The sequence below is a fragment of the Hyperoodon ampullatus genome (genome assembly GCF_949752795.1).
Source record: "Hyperoodon ampullatus genome assembly, chromosome: 7".
Lineage (NCBI taxonomy): Eukaryota > Metazoa > Chordata > Mammalia > Artiodactyla > Ziphiidae > Hyperoodon > Hyperoodon ampullatus.
Genome location: NC_136920.1, coordinates 19,521,634 through 19,543,989, shown reverse-complemented (window position 1 = coordinate 19,543,989; position 22,356 = coordinate 19,521,634). Strand labels below are relative to the sequence as shown.

The 22,356-nt window shown below is 38.2% G+C and overlaps 1 protein-coding gene across 1 annotated transcript in view; it reads left to right on the top strand.

Moving 5' to 3' along the window:
* The window catches only part of TTC17 (tetratricopeptide repeat domain 17), a gene marked incomplete at its 5' end in the record, with an annotated part of 149,947 nt that overhangs the window by 113,007 nt on the left and 14,584 nt on the right, over positions 1-22,356 (top strand). The window contains 3 exon segments of the mRNA XM_079709468.1: positions 1,155-1,187; positions 1,190-1,419; positions 2,344-2,427. Coding sequence (XP_079565594.1) covers positions 1,155-1,187; positions 1,190-1,419; positions 2,344-2,427 — 347 coding nt within the window.

Below are 22,356 nucleotides of genomic sequence, written 5' to 3'. Positions count from 1 at the left end.
CCTCTTGGTTTATTCATTCTTGCATCTCTTCAGTCCATTCTGTCCACAGTACTCAGCATTATTCCTCAAATATAAGTCAAATAATTCTTAAAATACTCTAATAACTTATAAATATCGCTGTTCACAGTGGCCCACAGAGCCCTTCATGATTTGCTCCCTGCATGTCTTTCCATCTTCAGCTCTGCCCTCCCCGTTCCCTCCCTTCACATGTGGTATCTCCTTTGCCTGTGCTGGTGTTCTCAGCACCTTCTCCCTTCCTGGTTAATTCATACTCCTCCTTCTGGTCTCCACTTAAATCTCTTCCGCAGGAAGTCCTTCATTAACCACCTCCTTCCTCCATCAGCATGGAGGAAATATATACCCTCCTGTAGTAAACTGACATTGCACTGTGTTTTTATCTTTTACAACTCATCACATCTGTAATAACTGACTATCACAAGACTATGAGCATCATAACTGTGGGAACTGGGTATGTTTTGTTAATTATTATAACCCTGATATCGGACATGTAATAGGCTGTGAATAAAGAATGAATGAATGAATGTTTGCATAATATGTGTTAAAATTTTTAAGTAGCTACAACAAAATTCGGCAGTGCCAATTTGCCACCTCAGTATATATGATATATATATGATAGGGTATAACATTTAGCCTGTCTGTAGCAGGAAAATGACCCCTTTGGAACCATGAAGGGAAGTACTTATATCTTATACATAGATACAGTGAATAGCTGGATCTGTATAACATTTACTCTCTAAACTTTAGGTAACTTTTTCTGTGGGGACAAGTGTGCTTCTGTGTATAAAGCGAAAGTGAAAGATAGGAACCACCTGTGGGTATTTATCACTATCTGTACCCTGGAAGAAGTCCTAGAAGAGGTGGTTTAAAGCCTCCCCAGTGAGAAAAAGTGGCCAAGCAGCAGTAAGGAAATCAGACATCACGGTGCATAGAAAGGAGGCAGCTTGAGGAGACTGAGAAAATACTGAGTTCAAGACTCAGATCCCAACACTGCTGCTTTGACCCGGGGTACGATGTCTATTCATACATTCAACAGATGGTCATTACCAGGCACTGGAGTCCTTGTACCTGTAAAATGAGAGATCAGACTAAATAACTTCTGAAGTGTCTTCCATTGTGAGATTCTTTGGTTCCAGACACTTCTAATAATATGTTGAAGTTATGGTCAGCTGATTATTAATACTCTTTCTCCCCACCCACTCAATTTTTCCATGGCTAAGGTGGTCCTCTCCATTTTTCAGCATCACAGAACACATAGACTTTGCCACTCCAATACAGCAGCCAGCAATGGAACCTGTTTGCAATGGCAATCTCCCCACGAGCATGCACACCCTGGACCACTTGCAGGGGGTTTCCAACCGAGCCAGCCTACATTACACGGGCGAGAGCCAGTTAACAGAGGTGAGTGCTCGGCTTTATTCAGCCTCTCTGTAGTTTTTAGCCCCACAGTCATGATGCAACTGAGAGCAGAAAGCACAAGCAGCCAGGCCATATTTTTTTGCCTATTTTCAGGTGGCTGTCATCTAGGTGGCTTTAGGCCAAGCCTAATTTCTTTCAGGCCCTGTGACTGAGCTTGTCCTTATTTTTATGACCAGGAAATTTTAATTCTGATATATTCCTCGAGGTGGGTAGCATTCTGCTTGCCATCAGACAGAGGCTCTTCGTGAGAAATATTTGGGGCAGTTAATCCTCCTATTGACATTCTTAAGAAGGAAGGGAAAGAGGACAGACCCAGCATATACCTAGAAGAATAATTGGAAAACATGCCACAGTAGAGGCATGTTAAATAAGTAGAGGATTTGTTAAATAAGTTTTGGTATAGATGTGAGACAGTATACAATAAGAGCCATTAAGAAAGGTGTAGTAGAAATATATGTATTGGCATGAAGAAATTTTTAGAATATATTATGTGAAAATGTAGGTGATAGTTTACAGTGTGATCCTATGGTATACAGTCTGTGAGAGAATTAATATATGTGTACATAGAAAAATATCTGAAAGATACATAAGAGATATCAACAGTGGTTGTGTCTAGGTGACAGGATTACAAGTGCTTTTTATTTTCTGTATTCACTCTGTATTCTATAATACTATAATGAATGTGTTTTACATGTCCATAATTTTTGTTAAGTGAGAGAAGGCTGAGGGGATGGTAAAACGGCCTTCAGTGTATCTTCCACAAAACGCTTTACCAACAGGACCACAGCAGGTAACCCAGAGAAGCAGTCTGCACCTGTGGTACAGTGCCCAACTCAGCGTCAGCAGTGTCACCAGACCTCACCTCATTTTCATTCCTCTAATCTACCATCTTCCTCCCTATACCAGGTATTGCAAAATCTTGGCAAAGACCAATATCCACAACAGTCACTTGAACAAATTGGCACCCGAATTGCCAAAGTTTTGGAAAAGGTAAGTCACTCTGTAGGAAAGCTCTAAACGATTGCCCACTTTCTAACTTTTCCAGATTATTTGCCACTATGTGGCTCTAACCTGTTCTGTTAGTTACTTAATACTTGGTACCGAAGGGATGACGTGAAATGTTTCAATCACTTTTCCATTACTTTTTCCATCAATTGGTTAGTATTCTTTTTTGCTGCTTTGTTTACCTTCTGTGCTTAAACTTTACATGGTCAGTTTTCTCTGTTTTGGTTCAGCGTGGATATATTCAGGTGATGCCACTGTGAACTATGGAATCTAGGTATGGGAAATAAGTCAAGTGTTCCTTTTTTGGTGATAAAGAATATTTGGTATTTTGGATGGTGGGTGGGAATCGCATCTTGAAATATCTTTTTTTCTTTGAAATCATGAAAAATATTTGCAAAACTATGTTTTCATACAGCCTACAGAAAATATAATTAAGAGTCTCTAAGACTGTTCATTTGCCTCTGTGTGATATTTGTATAAAGAGGAAGTTTTTTAATTTTAATTATTTTATGGTTAAGAATCTCTCCACTTTATTATTATAATGATATTGAAGAGGTAACATAAAGTGATTAAAAGGGTCAACTCCACTTCTAGTAGGTAGGGATAGGATAATCGCATCAGTTTAAAAGAGAGGAAGTGGAAGGCACTCAGCAATCACTATTCCATGGGTATTCTGAAATTCATCTGGCCATATGTCACCGGTTCCCCCAGTTCCAGAGTAGGATATAGTCCTTTTTAATTTATTTATTTATTTATTTATTTATTTATTTATTGCTGCGTTGGGTCTTCATTGCTGTGAGAGGTTTTCTCTAGTTACGGCGAGTGGGGGCTACTCTTCATTGCAGTGCACAGGCTTCTCATTGCGGTGGCTTCTCTTGTTGCAGAGCACGGGCTTTAGGCACGCAGGCTTCAGTAGTTGTGATTCGCGGGCTCTAGAGCTCAGGCTCAGTAGTTGTGGCGCACAGGCTTAGTTGCTCCGCGGCATGTGGGATCTTCCCAGACCAGGGCTCTAACCTGTGTCCCCTGCATTGGCAGGCAGATTCTTAACCACTGCACCACCAAGGAAGCCCAAGGATATATTCCTTGAATAGGGCCTGTTTTGGTTCCCTGGGGTTGGTTTCCTAATCTGTTTCTCAGCTTGCAGCTCTTCTCTCTGAGCTGTCTTTCCTTTTCCTTAGGAGTGTCCTGTATTTGTAGCTGAATAGCTTACTCAGCCTGCTGCCTGTCTCTATCCCTGGCACAACTTCTTAGAAAAACTTTGTGGACTTTCAAATTATAAGCCATCCCATCAGACAAAAGCCACACCCACAGATCTCTTCAAGAAGGCCCCTGTCTCCTTTGAACATGAGTCCAGGACACAATACCTTTAAGATTCTTAGATACCTTTGGTCTAACGGAGAGTCTCTGAGGCTTAAATCTAGACTCACATCTTTCTGAGGTGGTAGTAACAAAAAGTATCTTACTGCCGTGCTTTTGATTTGGTCTTAATCCTGAGGCCATAGTTTTACTGGTAGCACCTGGATTTGACTTTTTGTCTGAACCTTGTGCTGACTAGAGAAGCTGGCAATTGAGAAAGTTTCATTTTCTAACCCTGCAAGTCCCAGGTTGGAAGCATTTTCTCTAAATTCTGCTTGAAAACTGCATAGTTCCTTGTTTAGGTCTCCTCTCTCTTTTAATACCTAAAAAAATTATAGGTGATTTTTAAAAAAACATTTGTCACTTTCAGCGCTCTTCCTAGAGGTCTTCCTAGCCAGATCCACAGCTTTGTTAGGTATTTTCCTATATTCCAAGATACAGCCTCACTATTTGTTTTACCAATAGATTATAATGCTGCTTCTCCAGGGTCCAGTAGCAGTATCCCCAGTGCTCTTCCAACCTTCATTAATGGTCTTGTTGCTGCTCCTTCGGCAAGTGTCCTCAACCCGTTCCCCAGACTTATGTCACATGCTTTAAGTTTCTGTTGTGGCCACACTCCGTTCTTGATGCCAAATACTATTTTCAGTTATCTTTTTGCCTAATAAATCATGCCAGGATTTACTGGCTTAAAACAAAACTATTATTTACTCAAGATTCTACAACCTGAGCTGGACCGTCTTCTGATCTGATTTGGAATCATTCATGCAACTATAGACATGTGGAGACCCAACTGGGGCTGGCTGCCAAAGAAGGCTGGAGCGATTGGAATAGCTGGGACACAGTTGGATATCGTCTCTCTCCAAGTAGTCTCTCTAGCAGAGAAGCTGGACTTTTTACCTGGTGGCTCGGGGCTCCAAGAGGGTGAAAGCAGAAGCTTAGAGTCCATGCACAGAGGTGGAACAGCACCACTTTCACCCCTTCACTCTGTCAAAGCAAAGTCCCAGGGCAGGGGAAATATCCTCCACCTGCTGGCAGTGCAAAGACTATGGCCTATCTTTTATCCACCGCAGTGCCTTTAAAAGGAGCAACAATAAAACTGACAGCTTCTCAATGGAAATGATGGAAACTAGAAGCCAATGTAATGACATCTTTAAAGTACTAAGGAAGAAAACTGCAAGCCTAAAATTCTATACCAGCAAAAATACTATTCAAAAATTAAGGTGAAATAAAAATGTGTTTAAACCGATAAAATTCAGAGACTTTGGCATCAATAGGCCTGCACTGAAATAAAAATTAAAGGGAGTTCTTCAGAAAAATGATCCCATATAGAAATATGGACATGCCAGAGGGAAAGAAGAACACTGGAAAGAAAATATAAATGAAGAGTAATTGTACAAAATGATAACTGTACTGCCCTGAGGAGCTTCACCTTTATATATAACTAAAATTCATGGTAACAGTAACATAAATGATGAGAGGGAAATAAATGGAGTTTAAAAGTTCTAAGGTTTAATTGGTATCAGCCAAGTAGTAAAAGAAATAATTTGCATTGGACTGTAATAAGTGAGAATGTATGTTTTAAGCTCTAGGCTAACTACTAAAAATGGTTTTAAAATATAATTCAGTGGAAGGAAAATGGAGTAATGTGAAACATTTGACTAATCCAAAGAAAATCGTGAAAGGTAAAGTCACATAAAAATAGAACACAAATAGTAAAATAGTAAATAAAGTATATCAGTAGTTAACTACAAAAAAGATTTATAATTTAAGCATTTTGTATATAATGGATTTTTTAAAATCCAACTATATGCTGCTTATAAGAGAAATTCCTCAAATATTAGGATACAGAAGGGTTGAAAGTACAAAGATGGAAAATAATATACCATGCAAACAATAAAAAAAAGCAGATACAGCTACACTCTTTTAAAAAAAAAAAAACTTTGAAGCAAGAAACATATGAGAGTTAGAAGGGCTAAAATGAAAAAGATTGATGATACAAATGTTCAAGATGATATGGAGAAACCAGAACTCTGATACATTGCTGGTGAGAGTATAAAATGGTACAGTCATTTTGGAAGACAGTCTGGTAGTCTATGAAAAAGTTAAGCATATATGACCCAGTAATTTTACTGCTAGGTATTTATCAAAGAGACATGAAAACTATGTCCACAAAATACTTGTTAAAAAATGTTCACAGCAGATTTATTCGTAACAGCCAAAAATCGGGAAACAGTAAGATGCCCATCAATAGAAGAAGGGCTAAACAGTGTTATATTTATACACTGGATACTATTCTGCAAGAAGGACCCTATATCCATATTGATGAATCTCAAAAATATTATGCTAATAAAAGTCGTTGGACACAAAAAAGTGTATAGTGTATGATCCCAACTATATGAAATTCTAGAACAGGCAAAACTAACCTATGGTGATAGAAATCAGAACAGTGATTGCTTTGTGGGGGGAAGCGGTTGACTGGGAAGCAACTTGAAAGGACTTTCTGGAGTGTTGGAAGTTTTCTGTGTCTTTAAGCAATAGTCAAAACGGAATGTTATACCTAAGGTCTGAGCATTTCTCTGTATTTAAATTATACCTTGAATTTTTTAATGAAGTTTAGATAACGGTTTTAGACCACAAGAAACTGAAAGATAAATATTATCAACAGACTTGCATTAAAAATCACTAAAGGGATTTTTTCAGGCAGAAGGAAAACTATTCCAGGTAGAAACTCAGAAATACAAGAAAGAGCAAAGAGCAACAGAAAGAGAAAATATTAGAGTATTTGTAAATGAGTATGACAATACAAAATAATAAGTAGTGTCTTCTGAGGTTACAGTTCATGACAACTGCAATACAAAAGGCAGAAAGGAATTGCACTGATCACCGTAGATGGTCTCAGGTCCAGTTAGACATTTCACACTCATGTAATTGGCCTCACTTAGCGTGGGCTTCACCCAGAAGGATAAAGGGCTAGGACACCACAGCAGCATCAGGCATATACCTCCAGAATGAGCACTCACTTAGGCCAGGGACCATTCTCTGCCCACCCTTCTTTCCTGCCAAGTGACTGTTCACTCGGGAGCAAATCAAATGATTAAATGTGGGAACTACCCTGGCTTAGATGCTCCAAGTTCCATATGAGATCCAGTATCTTTTGTAATAATCATATAGGCATAGAGTGCTAGAAAGGGACACGGCTAGCTATAGAGGCTCCAAGCTTTCTACCTGGTGTTTATAGTTTTTTCCCAGTCTTATCAGTCCAGATACAGTTTACCAACCAAGGCCATTTTTACTGTAAGCTGTCTTGCCTAGTGACAGCTAACATTCCCCCTTTATTAGGTCTTCAGGGAAATAGGGCTAGAAGGTAATCCAACATCAGTTTCCATTGTAGGCTCACAGACTGACCTCCATGACCTTGAGTTATTAACTTTAGTACAGTAGTTCTCAGACTTTAGGGTACACCACAGTCACCTGGAGGACTTGTTAAAACAGATTGCTAGGCTTCTATGACAGGACTTACTGATTTAGTAGGTCTAGGGCCAGGCTTGAGAATTTACATTTCTAATAAGTTCACAGCTGATACTGAGTGGTGCTGCTGATCTGAGGACCACACTTAGAAAATGGCAGTGATAACAAAACGGAAGCACCGGGCTTCCCTGGTGGCGCAGTGGTTGAGAGTCCGCCTGCCGATGCAGGGGATGCGGGTTCGTGCCCCGGTCTGGGAGTGTCCCACATGCCGCGGAGCGGCTGGGCCCGTGAGCCATGGCCGCTGGGCCTGCGCGTCCAGAGCCTGTGCTTCGCAGCGGGAGAGGCCACGGCAGTGAGAGGCCCGTGTACAGCACAAAAAAACAAACAAAAAAAAAAAACAAAAAACAAAACCGGAAGCACCCCTTTCCCATTTACCTTTCAGAAAAGAGCAAGGATCTCCATATCCTCTCTGCTTCAACTTTTAAAATACTCAGTCATTATCCTGTATCATTTCTTGAAAAGCCCATCTGTAGTTGTCTCTTTAGGGAGTTTTTAGTTTGCATTACCATAATTATCACTAAGTGTCAGCAGATGACATTGGTCCGACTCCATTTTAGGGTTAAATCATTATGCACTATCAGAACCCTCAGAAAGCTGCCCAGGTTGCAGCTGAGGTTACTCTCCACACGTGGTAGCCTCTGCAGAGGTCTCACCTCTGGCCCCAGATGCACACCATGCTGCCACCATTGCCCCCACAACCGGTTTGTATGCCAGGTTGCCACGTTGTCCTGTTTGACCTTGTGGGCTAGTGCAGAAATAGTTCTCCCATTTTTGTCTCCCCAGGTCTTCAGGTGGTGGCTTGTGGGCACTACTTTGTGCTGGTTAGATCTACAGCCAACCCAACTTGGGTCAGAGCCAAGCTGCTCCACCTCCTTTTCTGATCCAGACCTAGTTACAAACATGGAGTCTTAAGCTCATGTGCTTGTCTCCTCCCCGCCCCCTGTCAGGCATCAGTGCCTACTTTGGCTCAAATGCATCAACTACACCAAGGCAATATCATTCTTGCCAGTCAGCCCATTTGCAACTAGGTTTCTGGTCAGCTCCATTTCATGGACAGCGGGGCATCTTCTCTCGGCATAAGTTTATCTCCAGCTTTCATCCATTCCTACAAGGGGAAGCTTTATCCCCTGTCACACAATGTCAAGCTTCTGCCATCAGACTGGGAAAGTTGGCCCCCACTGAGGCTTCAGTCTTATCAGCATCTTCCTCTCCATTCCCTTTGTGTCCTGGTGCCTTGGCCATATTGAACCAAGGATATGAAAGTCTGTTTCATTGCTGCTGCTGCTCTGCAGTGCCCACTGTTTGTGGTTTTAAGACCAGCTCGATAGAAATTTCATACTTGCACACCTCAGTAGGGCACCTGTCTTGCCTTCACTCAGGAGGATATAGAACAGGACATACAGCAGGCCAGCAGGGCAGCTTTTCATGTATTTCTCCAGGAGTCCCCATAGCTCTCTGGCAGCAGTCTTGGGGACTGTTCTCTGCTCCAACCGCCCCCCAATTGACAGCTCAGTGATAAGGGATCAAGACCACATGGATGAGTGTGGGAACCACCCTTGCCTGGAAGTCTCAAGTTCCATGTAAGAACCAGTGCCTCTTTAACAGTCCTATGGGCCTAGAGCCCAAGAGTTCCAACAAGGGACAAGAAACGTCACACTGGGGAAAGCTCAAAGCTGTGGCTTTCTACCAGATCATCACAGTCCACTGGCAGTTTACAGTCAGATCATCTTTACCATAAACAATGTTGCCTAGTAATGTGGGTGACATTCTACCTTTATTATGTTTCCAGGGCAACTTAGCTGAAAAGTTAACATGAGATTAATTTCCCAGGAATACACATAGACAAAGTGTTAGGCTTTAACATTTCAGGAAAGTAATAAAATTAAAGTAATAATTTATATTTTTTGTCTGTAATAATTCAAAGATGTGTGTTATACTTTTAGGCTAACCACTAAAAGAACAGTTAAAGAAAGTATAATTAAGGGAAAATGGAATAATAGAAAACATTTGATTAATTCATAAAGGAGGCAAGGAAGACAAAGGATTATAAAACAGGTGGGTGAAATAGAATACAAATAGTAAGATGATAGTGATAAACCCAATATATCAGTAATCACAATAAATATAAAAGGACTAGGTACCCCAATTAGAGTGCTAACATTATCAGACTAGGTTAAAATCTTGAACCCAATTGTGTGCTGTTTAAAGTAACACATCTTAATATAAGATACAAAACAGTCGAAATTAAAATGATGGGAAAAAGCTACATCATACAAACATTAATCAAAAGAAACTGGTGTAACTATACTAATAGACAATGTGGAATTTAAGGCAAGAAGCATTACTACAGATAAAGACAATTCATAATGATAAAGTGGTCAGTCCACCAGGATATTGAAAATTGTAAATTTATATGGAACCAATACCATAGTTTCACATTATATAGACAAGCATTAAACATTGACATGTAAAAGGAGAAATAGATGAATCCACAACCAAAATAGACTTTAACATACTTCTTAATAGGTGATAGAACTAAGCAGACAAAAAATTAAGATATAGAAGATCTTACTAATAAACTTGACATAACTGATATTTATATAATGCCACATTCAACTGTGAGGATATTCTTATTTTTAAAATGCATATGGAACACTTACCATATTGATCATAAGCTGAATCATAAATTAAACCTCAATTAAACATTAAACCACTGAAGCAATTTAGAGTTTACTTTCTGACCATGGTGGAATTAACCTAGGAAAAAAATCAGAAAAAAAAGGTTAGAAAATTCCCAATGATTTTGGTGAGATTATACTACACCTCTGAATGACTCAGGGTTCAGTGAAGAAAGCAAAATTAGAAAATATTTTGAAATGAATGACAATAAAGATTTGGCATATCAAAACTTATGGGATGCAACTAAAGCAATGCTTGAAGGAAGTTTATAGCCCTAAATGGATATGTTGGTTTAAAAAAAAATGACTGAAACGTAGTTATCTGTGCTTCTACCTCAAAAAGCTAAAAAAAGAACAAAATTACACTGAGATATTTCCTGCCCATATCATTGGCAAAAATTTAGAAGTTTGATAAGATACCCTTGGTGAGACCATGGGAAAACTGGCAGTGTCATACACTGCTGGTAGAAATGCAAAATGGAATAATCTCTATGGAGAGAAAATTGACAATGTCTAGCAAAATTATACATTCATTTACCCAACCAGCCAGCAATCCTGCTTTTAGGAATCTTTCCTAAAAATACAATGGCAAAAAAAATTACCTGACAAAAATACCTGTGAATAAGGCTGTTGATTATAGCCTGATTTGTAATAGTAAACTAAAACAATCCAAATGCCCAGTAGTAGGGGGTTGATTGAATAAAAAGTCCCATGTGGCTGCTTATTGTGTGTAAACATCCACACAATGGAGACTTCTGAAGCTGTCAAAATGAATGAGGACCATCTCTATAAACTTATATGGAGTAATCTCCAGGATATAGCAAATAAAAAAAAGAACCGTAGAAAAATATTATGTCTTAGGTTACTATTTATCTCTTTTTAAAATAACAACTTGTGGGGAGGGGAATTATATGTAGAGAGAAATAGAAAGATATTTTAAAATGAAAGACTAAATTTGAAAAAAAATGTTAAATGGTGTCCCATGGAAGGAAAACAGAAATAGGATAGAAAAGACACGGAATGAAGCTAGATTTCCTTGAATCTACATTGGTTTTTTTTGTTGTTGTTGTTGTTTTTTGACTTTGGAACCAAATAAATATTTTGCATAATTACAAAGAATTTTTAAATAAGAGAATTCCTAATTAAAAGTAAAATGAAATGAGCCTAACTTTGCATTCCATTGGTAGTATAACCACATCAAGAGGAAGAATTCCAAGTGACTTTAAAACAGTTATTTGGCTGTACATCCCTAATGGAATTTACCCTAAGAACAAAAAACCTTATACTGTTTTCAGTAATACTATTGTATTAATAATATTGTTGTTATTCTTTTGAGATTGTAGGTGTATGTATTGCAAAATAAATGAGTAATTTTGTTGGTGATGTTGAAAACTGGAATTTTGAGTATGGGTGAAAGGACATAGAAATGTGAGAATGACCATAAGTAAACATCTCTAGTCTTGAATTGGAAGTATTAGTAAGAATTCTTGAAATATTTTATTGATATATTTACACATCTCCTAGCTTTATTTTACTGAAAAGACTAGAATCTATGACACCCAATATTAGTAGGCACCCTTAGTACCCAGATTGTGATCTTTAGATACTGTTTTCCACTTTAAAACAAAGTCTATAATAAAAGACAAAGAAGGGCATTATACAATGATAAAAGGATCAATACAAGAAGAGGATATAGCATTAATAAACATATATGCACCTAATACAGGAGCACTTAAATATATAAAGCAAATATTAAAAGACCTAAAGGTTGACAGTAATACAATAATAGTAGGGGACTTTAATACCCCACTTACATCAGTGGACAGATCATCCAGACAGAAAATCAATAAGGAATCAGTGGCCTTAAATGACATGTTAGACCACTTGGCCTTAATAGATATCTACAGGATGTTCCATCCAAAAACAGCAGAATACACATTCTTTTCAGGTAGATCACATGCTAGGCCACAAAACAACTCCCAATAAATTTAAGAGGACAGAAATTACATCAAGCATCTTTTCCAACCACAACAGTATGAAACTAGAGATCAGTTACAAAAGAAAAATGGGAAAAACACAAACACATGGAGACTAAACAACATGATACTTAAAAACCAATGCGTCAGTGAAAAAGTCAGAGGAAATAAGAAAATACCTTGAGACAAATGAAAACAAAAAAACAACTTTCCAAAATCTATAGGGCACAGCAAAAACAGTTCTAAGAGGGAAGTTGGTAGCAATTCAGGCATACCTCAAGAAACAAGAAAAATCTCAAATAACCTAACCTACCCCCTAAAGGAATTAGAAAAAGAAAAACAAAGCTTAAAGTTAGAAGAAGTTAGGAAATAGTAAAGATATGAAATGAAGTAAAATAGAGACAAAACAAGACAAAACAAAGCAGTAGAAAAGATCAGTGAAACCAAGAGCTGGTTTTTTGAAAAGATAAACAGAATTGATAAGACTTTAGTCAGGCTCATTAAGAATGAAAGAGAGAGGACCCAAATAAAATAAGAAATGAAAGAGGAAAGGGACCTCCCTGGTGGTCCAGTGGCTAAGGCTCCACACTCCCAGTGTAAGGGGCCTGGATGCGATCCCTGGACGGGGAACTAGATCCCATATGTCGTGACTAAGAGTTTGCATGCCACAACCAAAGATTTTGCATGCTGCAACTAAAGATCCCGCATGCCACAACTAAAGACCTGGCGCAGCCAAATAAATAAATAAATAAATATTTTTTAAAAAAAGAAATGAAAGAGGAGAAATTAAAACATATCACAGAAATACAGTCATAAGAGAATACTATGAACAGTTATATGCCAACAAATTGGACAACCTACAAGAAATGGATAAATTTCCAGAAACATACAATCTTCCAAGACTGAATCAGGAAGAAATAGATAATCTGAACAGACCAGATACTTTTATTAAAATTAAATCAATAATCAAAAAACGCCCAACAAACAGAAGTCCAGGACCAGGTGGCTTCACAGGGGAATTCTACCAAACATATAAAGAAAAGTTAATACTTACCCCTCTCAAACTATGGCAAAAAATTGAAGAGAAGGCAGTACTCCCAAATTCATTCTGTGGGACCACCATTATCCTGATACCAAAATCAGACAAAGATACTACAAAGAAAAAGAAAATTACAGGCTAATATCTGTGATGAATATAAATGCAAAGAACCTCAATGAAATATTAGCAAGTCCAGAAACTAACACACCACTGTAAAGCAATTATACTCCAATAAAGATGTTAATTAAAAAAAAGATGTGGCACAGCCTAAATAAATATTTTTTAAAATATATATATATATATTAGCAAGTCAGATTCAACAATATATAAAAAGGTCATACACTGTGATCAAGTGGGATTTATTCCAGAGATGTAAGAATCGTTCAGTATCTGCAAATCAATCAATGTGATAAACCACATTAACAAAACAAAGGATAAAAATCACACAATCATCTCAATAGATGCAGAAAAAGCATTTAACAAAATTCAACACCCATTCATGATAAATATTCTCAACAAAGTTGGTATAGAGGGAACAGATCTCAACATAATAAAGGCCATTTATGACAAACCCAGTTAACATCATACTCAGTGGTGAAAAACTGAAAGCTTTTCATTTAAAATTGGAATAAGACAAGGATGTCCACTCTCACCATTTCTGTTTAACATAGTATTAGGAGACCTGGCCATAGCAATCAGACAAGAAACAGAAAAGGCATCCAAATTGGAAAGGATGATGTAAAATGGTCACTATTTGCAGATGACATGATGCTACATATAGAAAACCCTGAAGTCTCCACCAAAAAACTATTAGAACTAACAAATGAATTCAGTAAAATTGCAGGATACAAGATTAATATACAGAAATCTGTTGCTTTTCTATACACTAGTAACTATCAGAAAGAGGAAGCAAGAAAACAGTTGCATCAAAAATAATAAAATACTTAATAATTTTAACCAAGGAAATGAAAGACCTATACGCTGAAAACTATAAGATGTTGATGAACAAAATTGAAGATGATACAAATAAATGGAAGGATATCCCATGTTCATGGTTTGGAAGAATTAATATTGTTAAAATGTCTATACTACTTAAAGCAATCTAGAGATTTAGTGTAACCCTTATCAAAATATCCATGACATTTTCCACAGAACTAGAATAGTTCTAAATTTTGTATGAAACCACAAAAGACCCCAAATTGCCAAAGCAATCTTGAGAAAAAAGAGCAAATCTGGAGGTATCATGCTCCCTGACTTTGGACTATACTACAAAACTATAGTCATCAAAACAGTATGGTACTGGAACAAAGAGAGACACATAGATCAATGGAATAGAATAGAGAGCCTAGAAATAAACCCACACACGTATTGTCAATTTATGACAAAGGAGGCAGATATATACAATGGGGAAAAGACAGTCTCTTCAGTAAGTGGTGTTGGGAAAACAGGACAGCTACATGAAAAGAATGAAATTAGAACATATTATCACATCATATATAAAAATAACTCAATGGATTAAAGATCTAAATGTAAAATTGGAAACCATAAAACTCCTAGAAGAAAACACAGGCAGTATATTCTATGACATAATTCTTAGCAGTATATTTTTGGATCTGTCTTCTCAGGCAAGGAAAACAAGAGCAGAACTAAACAAATGAGACCTAAATAAACTTAAAAACTTTTGCACAACAAAGGAAACCATCAACAAAACAAAAAGGCAACCTACTGAGTGGGAAAATGTATTTGCAAATGATATGTCTGATAAGGGGTTAATATCCAAAATTTATAAAAAGCTCATTCAACTCAATATTAGAAAAACAAATAACGTTATTTTAAAATGGGCAGAAGATCTGAATAGGCATTTTTCCAAAGAAGACATACAAATGGCCAACAGGCACAAGTAAAGATGCTCAACATCACTAATCATCAGGGAAATGCAAATCAGAACCACAATGAGCTATCACCTCACACCTGTCGGAATGGCTATCGACAAAAAGTTAACAAATAAGTGTTGGCAGGGATGTGGAGAAAGGGGAAACCGTAGTTCACTGTTGGTGGGAATGTAAATTGGCACAGCTATTACGGAAAACATTATAGAGTTTCCTCAAAAAATTAGAAATAGAACTACCATATGATCCAGCAATTCTACTCCTGGGTGTATATCCAAAGAAAATGGAAACACTGATTCAAGATATGGAAGCAACCTAAGTGTCTATCAACAGATGAATGGATAAAGAAGACACACACACACATACACACACACACACACACACACACACACACACACACACACGATGGAATATTACTCGGCCATAAAAAAAGAATGAAATTTTGCCATTTGCAACAACATGGATGGACTTGGAGGGTATCATACTTAGTGTCATAAGTCAGAGAAAGACAAATACTGCATGTTTTCACTTATATGTGGAATCTAAAAAAATAAAACAAGTGAATGAATATAACAAAACAGAAGCAGTTGCATAGATACAAAGAACAAACTAGTGGTTACCAGTGAGCTGAGGGGTGGGCAGAGGGGCAGCATGAGGAAGGGGACTAAGAGGTACAGACCACTAGGTATAAAATAAATAGGATACGACGTTTTAATGTACGGCACAAGGAATATAGCCAATATTTTATAATATTGGGTTGGCCAAAAAGTTCCTTCAGTTTTTAAGTAAAAAAGACACATTTTTCATTTTCACCAAGAACTTTATTGAACAACATATTCACCCTTTTGTTCTACTACCTTCTGCCATTTTTCAGGCAACTTCATAATTCCATCTTCCCAAAACTTTTTATCTTTTTGAGCAAAGAACTGTTCCAGGTGCCTTTTACAGTCTTCCAGGGAATTGAAATTTTTTCCATTAAGAGAATTTTGTAAAGACCAAAATAAATGGGAATCTGAATGTGCAATGTCTGGTGAATACAGCGGATGAATCAGAACTTCCCAGCCAAGCTGTAACAGTTTTTGCCTGTTCATCAAGGAAACATACGGTCTTGCTGTATCCTGATGGGAGATTATGCATTTTCTGTTGACTAATTTTGGTCGCTTTTCATCAGGTGCTGCTTTAGTTGGTCTAATTGGGAGCAGTACTTGTTGGAATTAATCCTATGGTTTTTCGGAAGGAGCTCATAATAAAGGACTCCCTTCCAATCCCACCATATACACAACATCACCTTCTTTGGATGAAGACCGGCCTTTGGTGTGGTTGGTGGTGGTACATTTCACTTGCCCCACGATCTCTTCCGTTCCACATTATTGTACAGTATCCACTTTTCATCGCCCGTCACAATTTGTTTTAAAAACAATGTTTTTGTTACGTTTAAGTAGAGAATTGCATGGTCAAGAAGGTTTTTTGCGCTTAACTTACATGGAACCCAAACATCAAAGTGATTAAATAACCAAGCTGGTGCAAATGATTTTCAGCACTTGATTTGGATATTTTGAGTATATCGGCTATCTCCTGTATGATAACTTTGATTTTTCTCAATTTATGTCTCAATTTGATCGCTATAACTTCAACTGGTCTACACAACAGTGGAGCATTGTCCAGCGAAAAATCTCCAGCACAAAACTTCGCAAACCACTTTTGACACGTTCAATCAGTCACAATACCTTCTCCATACACTACACAAATCTTTTTTTGCATTTCAGTTGCATTTTTACCTTTCTGGAAATAATAAAGCATAATTGGGACCTTCCTGGTGGCGCAGTGGTTAAGAATCCGCCTGCCAATGCAGGGGACACGGGTTCGAACCCTGGTCTGGGAAGATCCCACATGCCGCGGAGCAACTAAGCCTGTGCGCCACAACTACTGAGTCTGCGCTCGAGAGCCCACGAGCCACCACTACTGAGCCCACGTGCCACAACTACTGAAGCCCATGCACGCTAGGGCCCGTGTCCCACAACAAGAGAAGCCACCACAATGAGAAGCCCATGCATCACAAGAAGAGTAGTCCCCGCTTGCCACAACTAGAGAAAAGCCCACACGCAGCAACAAAGACCCAACGCAGCCAAAAATAAATAAGTAAATAAATAAATAAATTTATTTATTTTTTAAAAAGCATAATAGGCCAAAAATCTTGCTTTTTTCTTCCATCTTCAGTATTAAAATGGCTACACAAAAATTCACCAATTTTGATAAGTTTTTTTTAAAATGCACACTATTATGACAGCTGTCACAATACAGTCTAACAAAATTGTTTCAAATAAGGTTAAAGGCAACTAAGTGCTGCTAAAGCCATCTTACAGAAAAAACTGAACAAACATTTTGGCCAACTGAATAACTTTATATTTCTTTTTATGTTTGTTTGTTCATTTATTTATTTATGGCTGTGTTGTGTCTTCGTTGCTGTGCAGGCTTTCTCTAGTTGCGGCAAGTGGGAGCTGCTCTTCATTGTGGTGTGCAGGCTTCTCACTGTGGTGGCTTCTCGTTACGGAGCACAGGCTCTAGGCATGCAGGCTTCAGTAGTTGTGGCACGCTAGCTCAGTAGTTGTGGCTCGTGGGCTCTGGAGCGCAGCCTCAGTAGTTGTGGTGCACAGGCTTAGTTGCTCCATGGCATGTGGGATCTTCCTGGACTAGGGCTCAAACCCATGTCCCCTGCATTGGCAGGCGAATTCTTAACCACTGCACCACCAGGGAAGTCCCCCAATAACTTTAAATAGAGTGTGATCTGTAAAAATATCTAATCACTATGTTGTATACCTGAAACTAATATAACATTGTAAATCAACTGTACTTCAATTTTTTTTTCTTTTTCTGGAAAATAAAATTTTAATTTTATGTTTTAACTGATTTTTACTACGTTGCAGCAAGTTGAACCATGAGGAAACCCATGGAATATGACCATAACAGCTCTATTAAAAGCTGTCAGCTTTTATCTGTAGTGTTTTTTTTTACATCTTTATTGGAGTATAAATGCTTTACAAAGTTGTGTTAGTTTCTACTGTACAACAGAGTGAATCAGCTATACGTATACATATATCCCCATATCGCCTCCCTCCCACCCTCCCTATCCCATCCCTCTAGCTCATCACGAAGCACCGAACTGATCTCCCTGTGCTCTGCAGCAGCTTCCCACTAGCCATCCATTTTACATTTGGTAGTATATATATGTCAGTGCTACTCTCTCACTTCATCCCAGCTTCCCCTTCCCCACCATTCCCTCAAGTCCATTCTCTACATCTGCGTCTTTATTCCTCCCCTGCCACTAGGTTCATTAGTACCGCTTTTTTAAAGCTATATGTATGTGTTAGCATACGGTATTTGTTTTTATCTTTCTAACTTACTTCACTCTGTATGACAGATTCTAGGTCCATCCACCTCACTACACATAACTCAATTTCGTTCCTTTTTATGGCTGAGTAATATTCCATTATATATATGAGCCACATCTTCTTTATCCATTCATCTGTTGATGGACATTTAGGTTGCTTCCATGTCCTGGCTATTGTAAATGGTGGTGTGGTGCAGTGAACATTGTGGTACATGACTCTTTTTGAATTACGGTTTTCTCAAGGTATATGCCCAGTAGTGGAATTGCTGGGTCGTATGATAGTTCTATTTTTAGTTAGTTTTTTTGTTTTTTTGTGTGTGGGGGGGGTTTTGTGGTACACGGGCCTCTCACTGTTGTGGCCTCTCCCGTTGCGGAGCACAGTCTCCGGACGCGCAGGCTCAGTGGCCATGGCTCACGGGCCCAGCCGCTCCGCGGCATGTGGGATCCTCCCGGACCGGGGCACGAACCAGCGTCCCCTGCATTGGCAGGCAGACTGTCAACCACTGCACCACCAGGGAAGCCCTATTTTTAGTTTTTTAAGGAACCTCCATACTGTTCTCCATAGTGGCTGTATCAATTTACATTCCCACCAACAGTGCAAAAGGGTTCTCTTTTCTCCACACCCTCTCCAGCATTATTGTTTGTAGATTTTTTGATGATGGCCATTCTGACTGGTGTGAGATGATACCTCATCGTAGTTTTGATTTGCATTTCTCTAATGATTAGTGATGTTGAGCATCTTTTCATGTATTTGTTGGCCATCTGTATATCTTCTTTGGAGAAATGTCTATTTAGGTCTTGCGCCTATTTTTGGATTGCGTTGTTTGTTTTTGTGGTATTGAGCTGCATGAGCTGCTTCTATATTTTGGAGATTAATCCTTTGTCATTTGCTTTGTTTGCAAATATTTTCTCCCATTCTGAGGGTTGTCTTTTCATCTTATTTATGGGTTCCTTTGCTGTGCAAAAGCTTTTAAGTTTCATTAGGTCCCATTTGTTTATTTTTGTTTTTATTTCCCTTACTCTAGGAGGTGGGTCAAAAAAGGATCTTGCTGTGATATATGTCATACAGTGTTCTGCCTGTGTTTTCCTCTAAGAGTTTTATGGTGTCTGACTTTACATTTAGATCTTTAATCCATTTACTTCATTGTTGTATATGGTGGTAGGGTGTGTTCTAATTTCATTCTTTTACATGTAGCTGTCCAGTTTTCCCAGCACCACTTATTGAAGAGACTGTCATTTCTCTGTTGTATATTTTTGCTTCCTTTGTTAAAGATAAGGTGACCATATGTGCGTGGGTTTATCTCTGGGCTTTCTATCCTGATCCATTGATCTATATTTCTGTTTTTGTGCCAGTACCATATTGCCTTGATTACTGTAGCTTTGTAGTATAGTCTGAAGTCAGGGAGCATGATTCCTCCAGCTCTGTTTTCGTTTCCTAAGATTGGCTATTTGGGGTCTTTTCTGTCTCCATACAAATTGTAAAATTTCTTGTTCTAGTTCTGTGGAAAATGCCATTGGTAATTAGATGGGGATTGCATTGAATCTGTAGATTGCTTTGTGTAGTATAGTCATTTACACAATATTGATTCTTCTAATCCAGGAGCATGGTATATCTCTCCATCTGTTTTTGTTATCTTTGATTTATTTCATCAGTGTTTTATAGTTTTCTGAGTACAGGTCTCTTGCCTCTTTAGGTAGATTTATTCCTAGGTATTTTATTCTTTTTGTTGCGATGGTAAATGGGATTGTTTCCTTAATTTCTCTTTCTGATCTTTCATTGTTAGTGTATAGGAATGCAAGAGATTTCTGTGCATTTTGTATCCTGCAACCTTACCAAATTCATTGATTAGTTCCAGTAGTTTTCTGATGGCATCTTTAGGATTCTCTATGTATAGTATCATGTCATCTGCAAAGAGTGACAGTTTTACTTCTTCTTTCCCAATTTGTATTCCTTTTATTTCTTTTTCTTCTCTGATTGATGTGGCTAGGACTTCCAATACTCTGTTGAATAATAGTGATGAGAGTGGACATCCTTGTCTTGTTCCTGATCTTAGAGGAAATGCTTTCAGTTTTTCACCATTGAGAGTGGTGTTTGCTGTGTGTTTGTCATATATGGCTTTTATTATGTCGAGGTAGTTTCCCTCTGTGCCCACTTTCTGGAGAGTTTTTATCATAAATGGGTGTTGAATTTTGTCAAAAGCTTTTTCTCCATCTATTGAGATGATCATATGGTTTTTATTCTTCAGTTTGTTAATATGGTGTATCACATTGATTGTTTTACGTATATTGAAGAATCCTTGCATCCCTGGGATAAATCCCACTTGATCATGGTGTATGATCCTTTTAATGCATTGTTGGATTCTGTTTGCTAGTATTCTATTGAGGATTTTTGCATCTATGTTCATTAGTGATATTGGTCTATAATTTTCTTTTTTTGTGATATCTTTGTCCAGTTTAGTGTCAGGGTGATGGTGGTCCCGTAGAACAAGTTTGGGCATGTTCCTCCCTCTCCAATCTTGGAAGAGTTTAAGAAGGATAGATGTTAACTCTTCTCTAAATGTTTGATAGAATTCGCCTGTGAAGCCATCTGGTCCTGGACTTCTGTTTTTTGGAAGATGGTTTTTTTAACATCTTTTTTTTAACATCTTTCTTTGTTTCTATTTCACTTATTTCTGCTCTGATCTTTATGATTTCTTTCCTTCTACTAACTTTGGGTTTTCTTTGTTCTTCTTTTTCTAGTTTCTTTAAGTGTAAGGTTAGATTGTTTATTTGAGATTTGTCTGTTTCTTGAGGTAGGATCGTATTGCCATAAACTTCCCTCTTAGAACTGATTTGCTGCATCCCACAGGTTTTGGCTCCTGGTATTTTCATTGTCATTTATTTCTAGGTATTTTTTAATTTCCTCTTTGATTTCTTCAATTATCTCTTGGTTATTTAGCAGTGCACTGTTTAGCCTCCATGTGTTTGTGTTTTTTACTGTTTTTTTTCCTGTAACTGATTTCTAATCTCATAGCATTGTGGTCAGAAGATGCTTGGTATGATTTCTGTTTTCTTAAATTTTCCAAGGCTTGCTTTGTTTTTTTATTTTTTTATATACATTTATTATTTTATTTATATTTATTTTTGGCTGCGTTGGGTCTTCATTGCTGCGCGCGGGCTTCCTCTAGTTGCAGCGAGCAGGGGCTACTCTTTGTTGCAGTACACGGGCTTCTCACTGCAGTGGCTTCTGTTGTTGCAGAGCACGGGTCTCTAGGCACGTGGGCTTTAATAATTGTGGCACACAGGCTCAGTAGTTGTGGCTCTCAGGCTCTAGAGCACAGTCTCAGTAGATGTGGCACACGGGCTTAGTTGCTCCGCAGCATGTGGCATCTTCCTGGACCAGGGCTTGAACCCATGTCCCCTGCACTGTCAGGCAGATTCTGCCACCATGGAAGTCCTCCAAGGCTTGATTTGTGACCCAAGATGTGATCTATTCTGGAGAACATTCCGTGTGCACTTGAGAAGAAAGTGTATTCTTCCGCTTTGGGGTGGAATGTCCTAAAAATATCAATTAAGTCGATTTGGTCTATTGTGTCATTTAAAGCTTGTGTTTCCTTATTTATTTTCTCTCTGGATTATCTATTGGTGTAAGTGGGCTGTTAAAGTCCCCCGCTATTATTGAGTTACTGTTGATTTCTCCTTTTATAGCTGTTAGCATTTGCCTTATGTACTGAGGTGCTACTATACTGGGTGCATAAATATTTATGATAGATGAGGTGGATAGACCTAGAGTCTGTCATACAGAGTGAAGTAAGTCAGAAAGAGAAAGACAAATACCGTATGCTAACACATATATATGGAATTTAAGAAGAAAAAAAAATGTCATGAAGAACCTAGGGGTAAGACAGGAATAAAGACACAGACCTACTAGAGAATGGACTTGAGGATATGGGGAGGGGGAAGGGTAAGCTGTGACAAAGCGAAAGAGAGGCATGGACATATATACACTACCAAACATAAGGTAGATAGCTAGTGGGAAGCAGCCGCATAGCACAGGGAGATCAGCTCGGTGCTTTGTGAC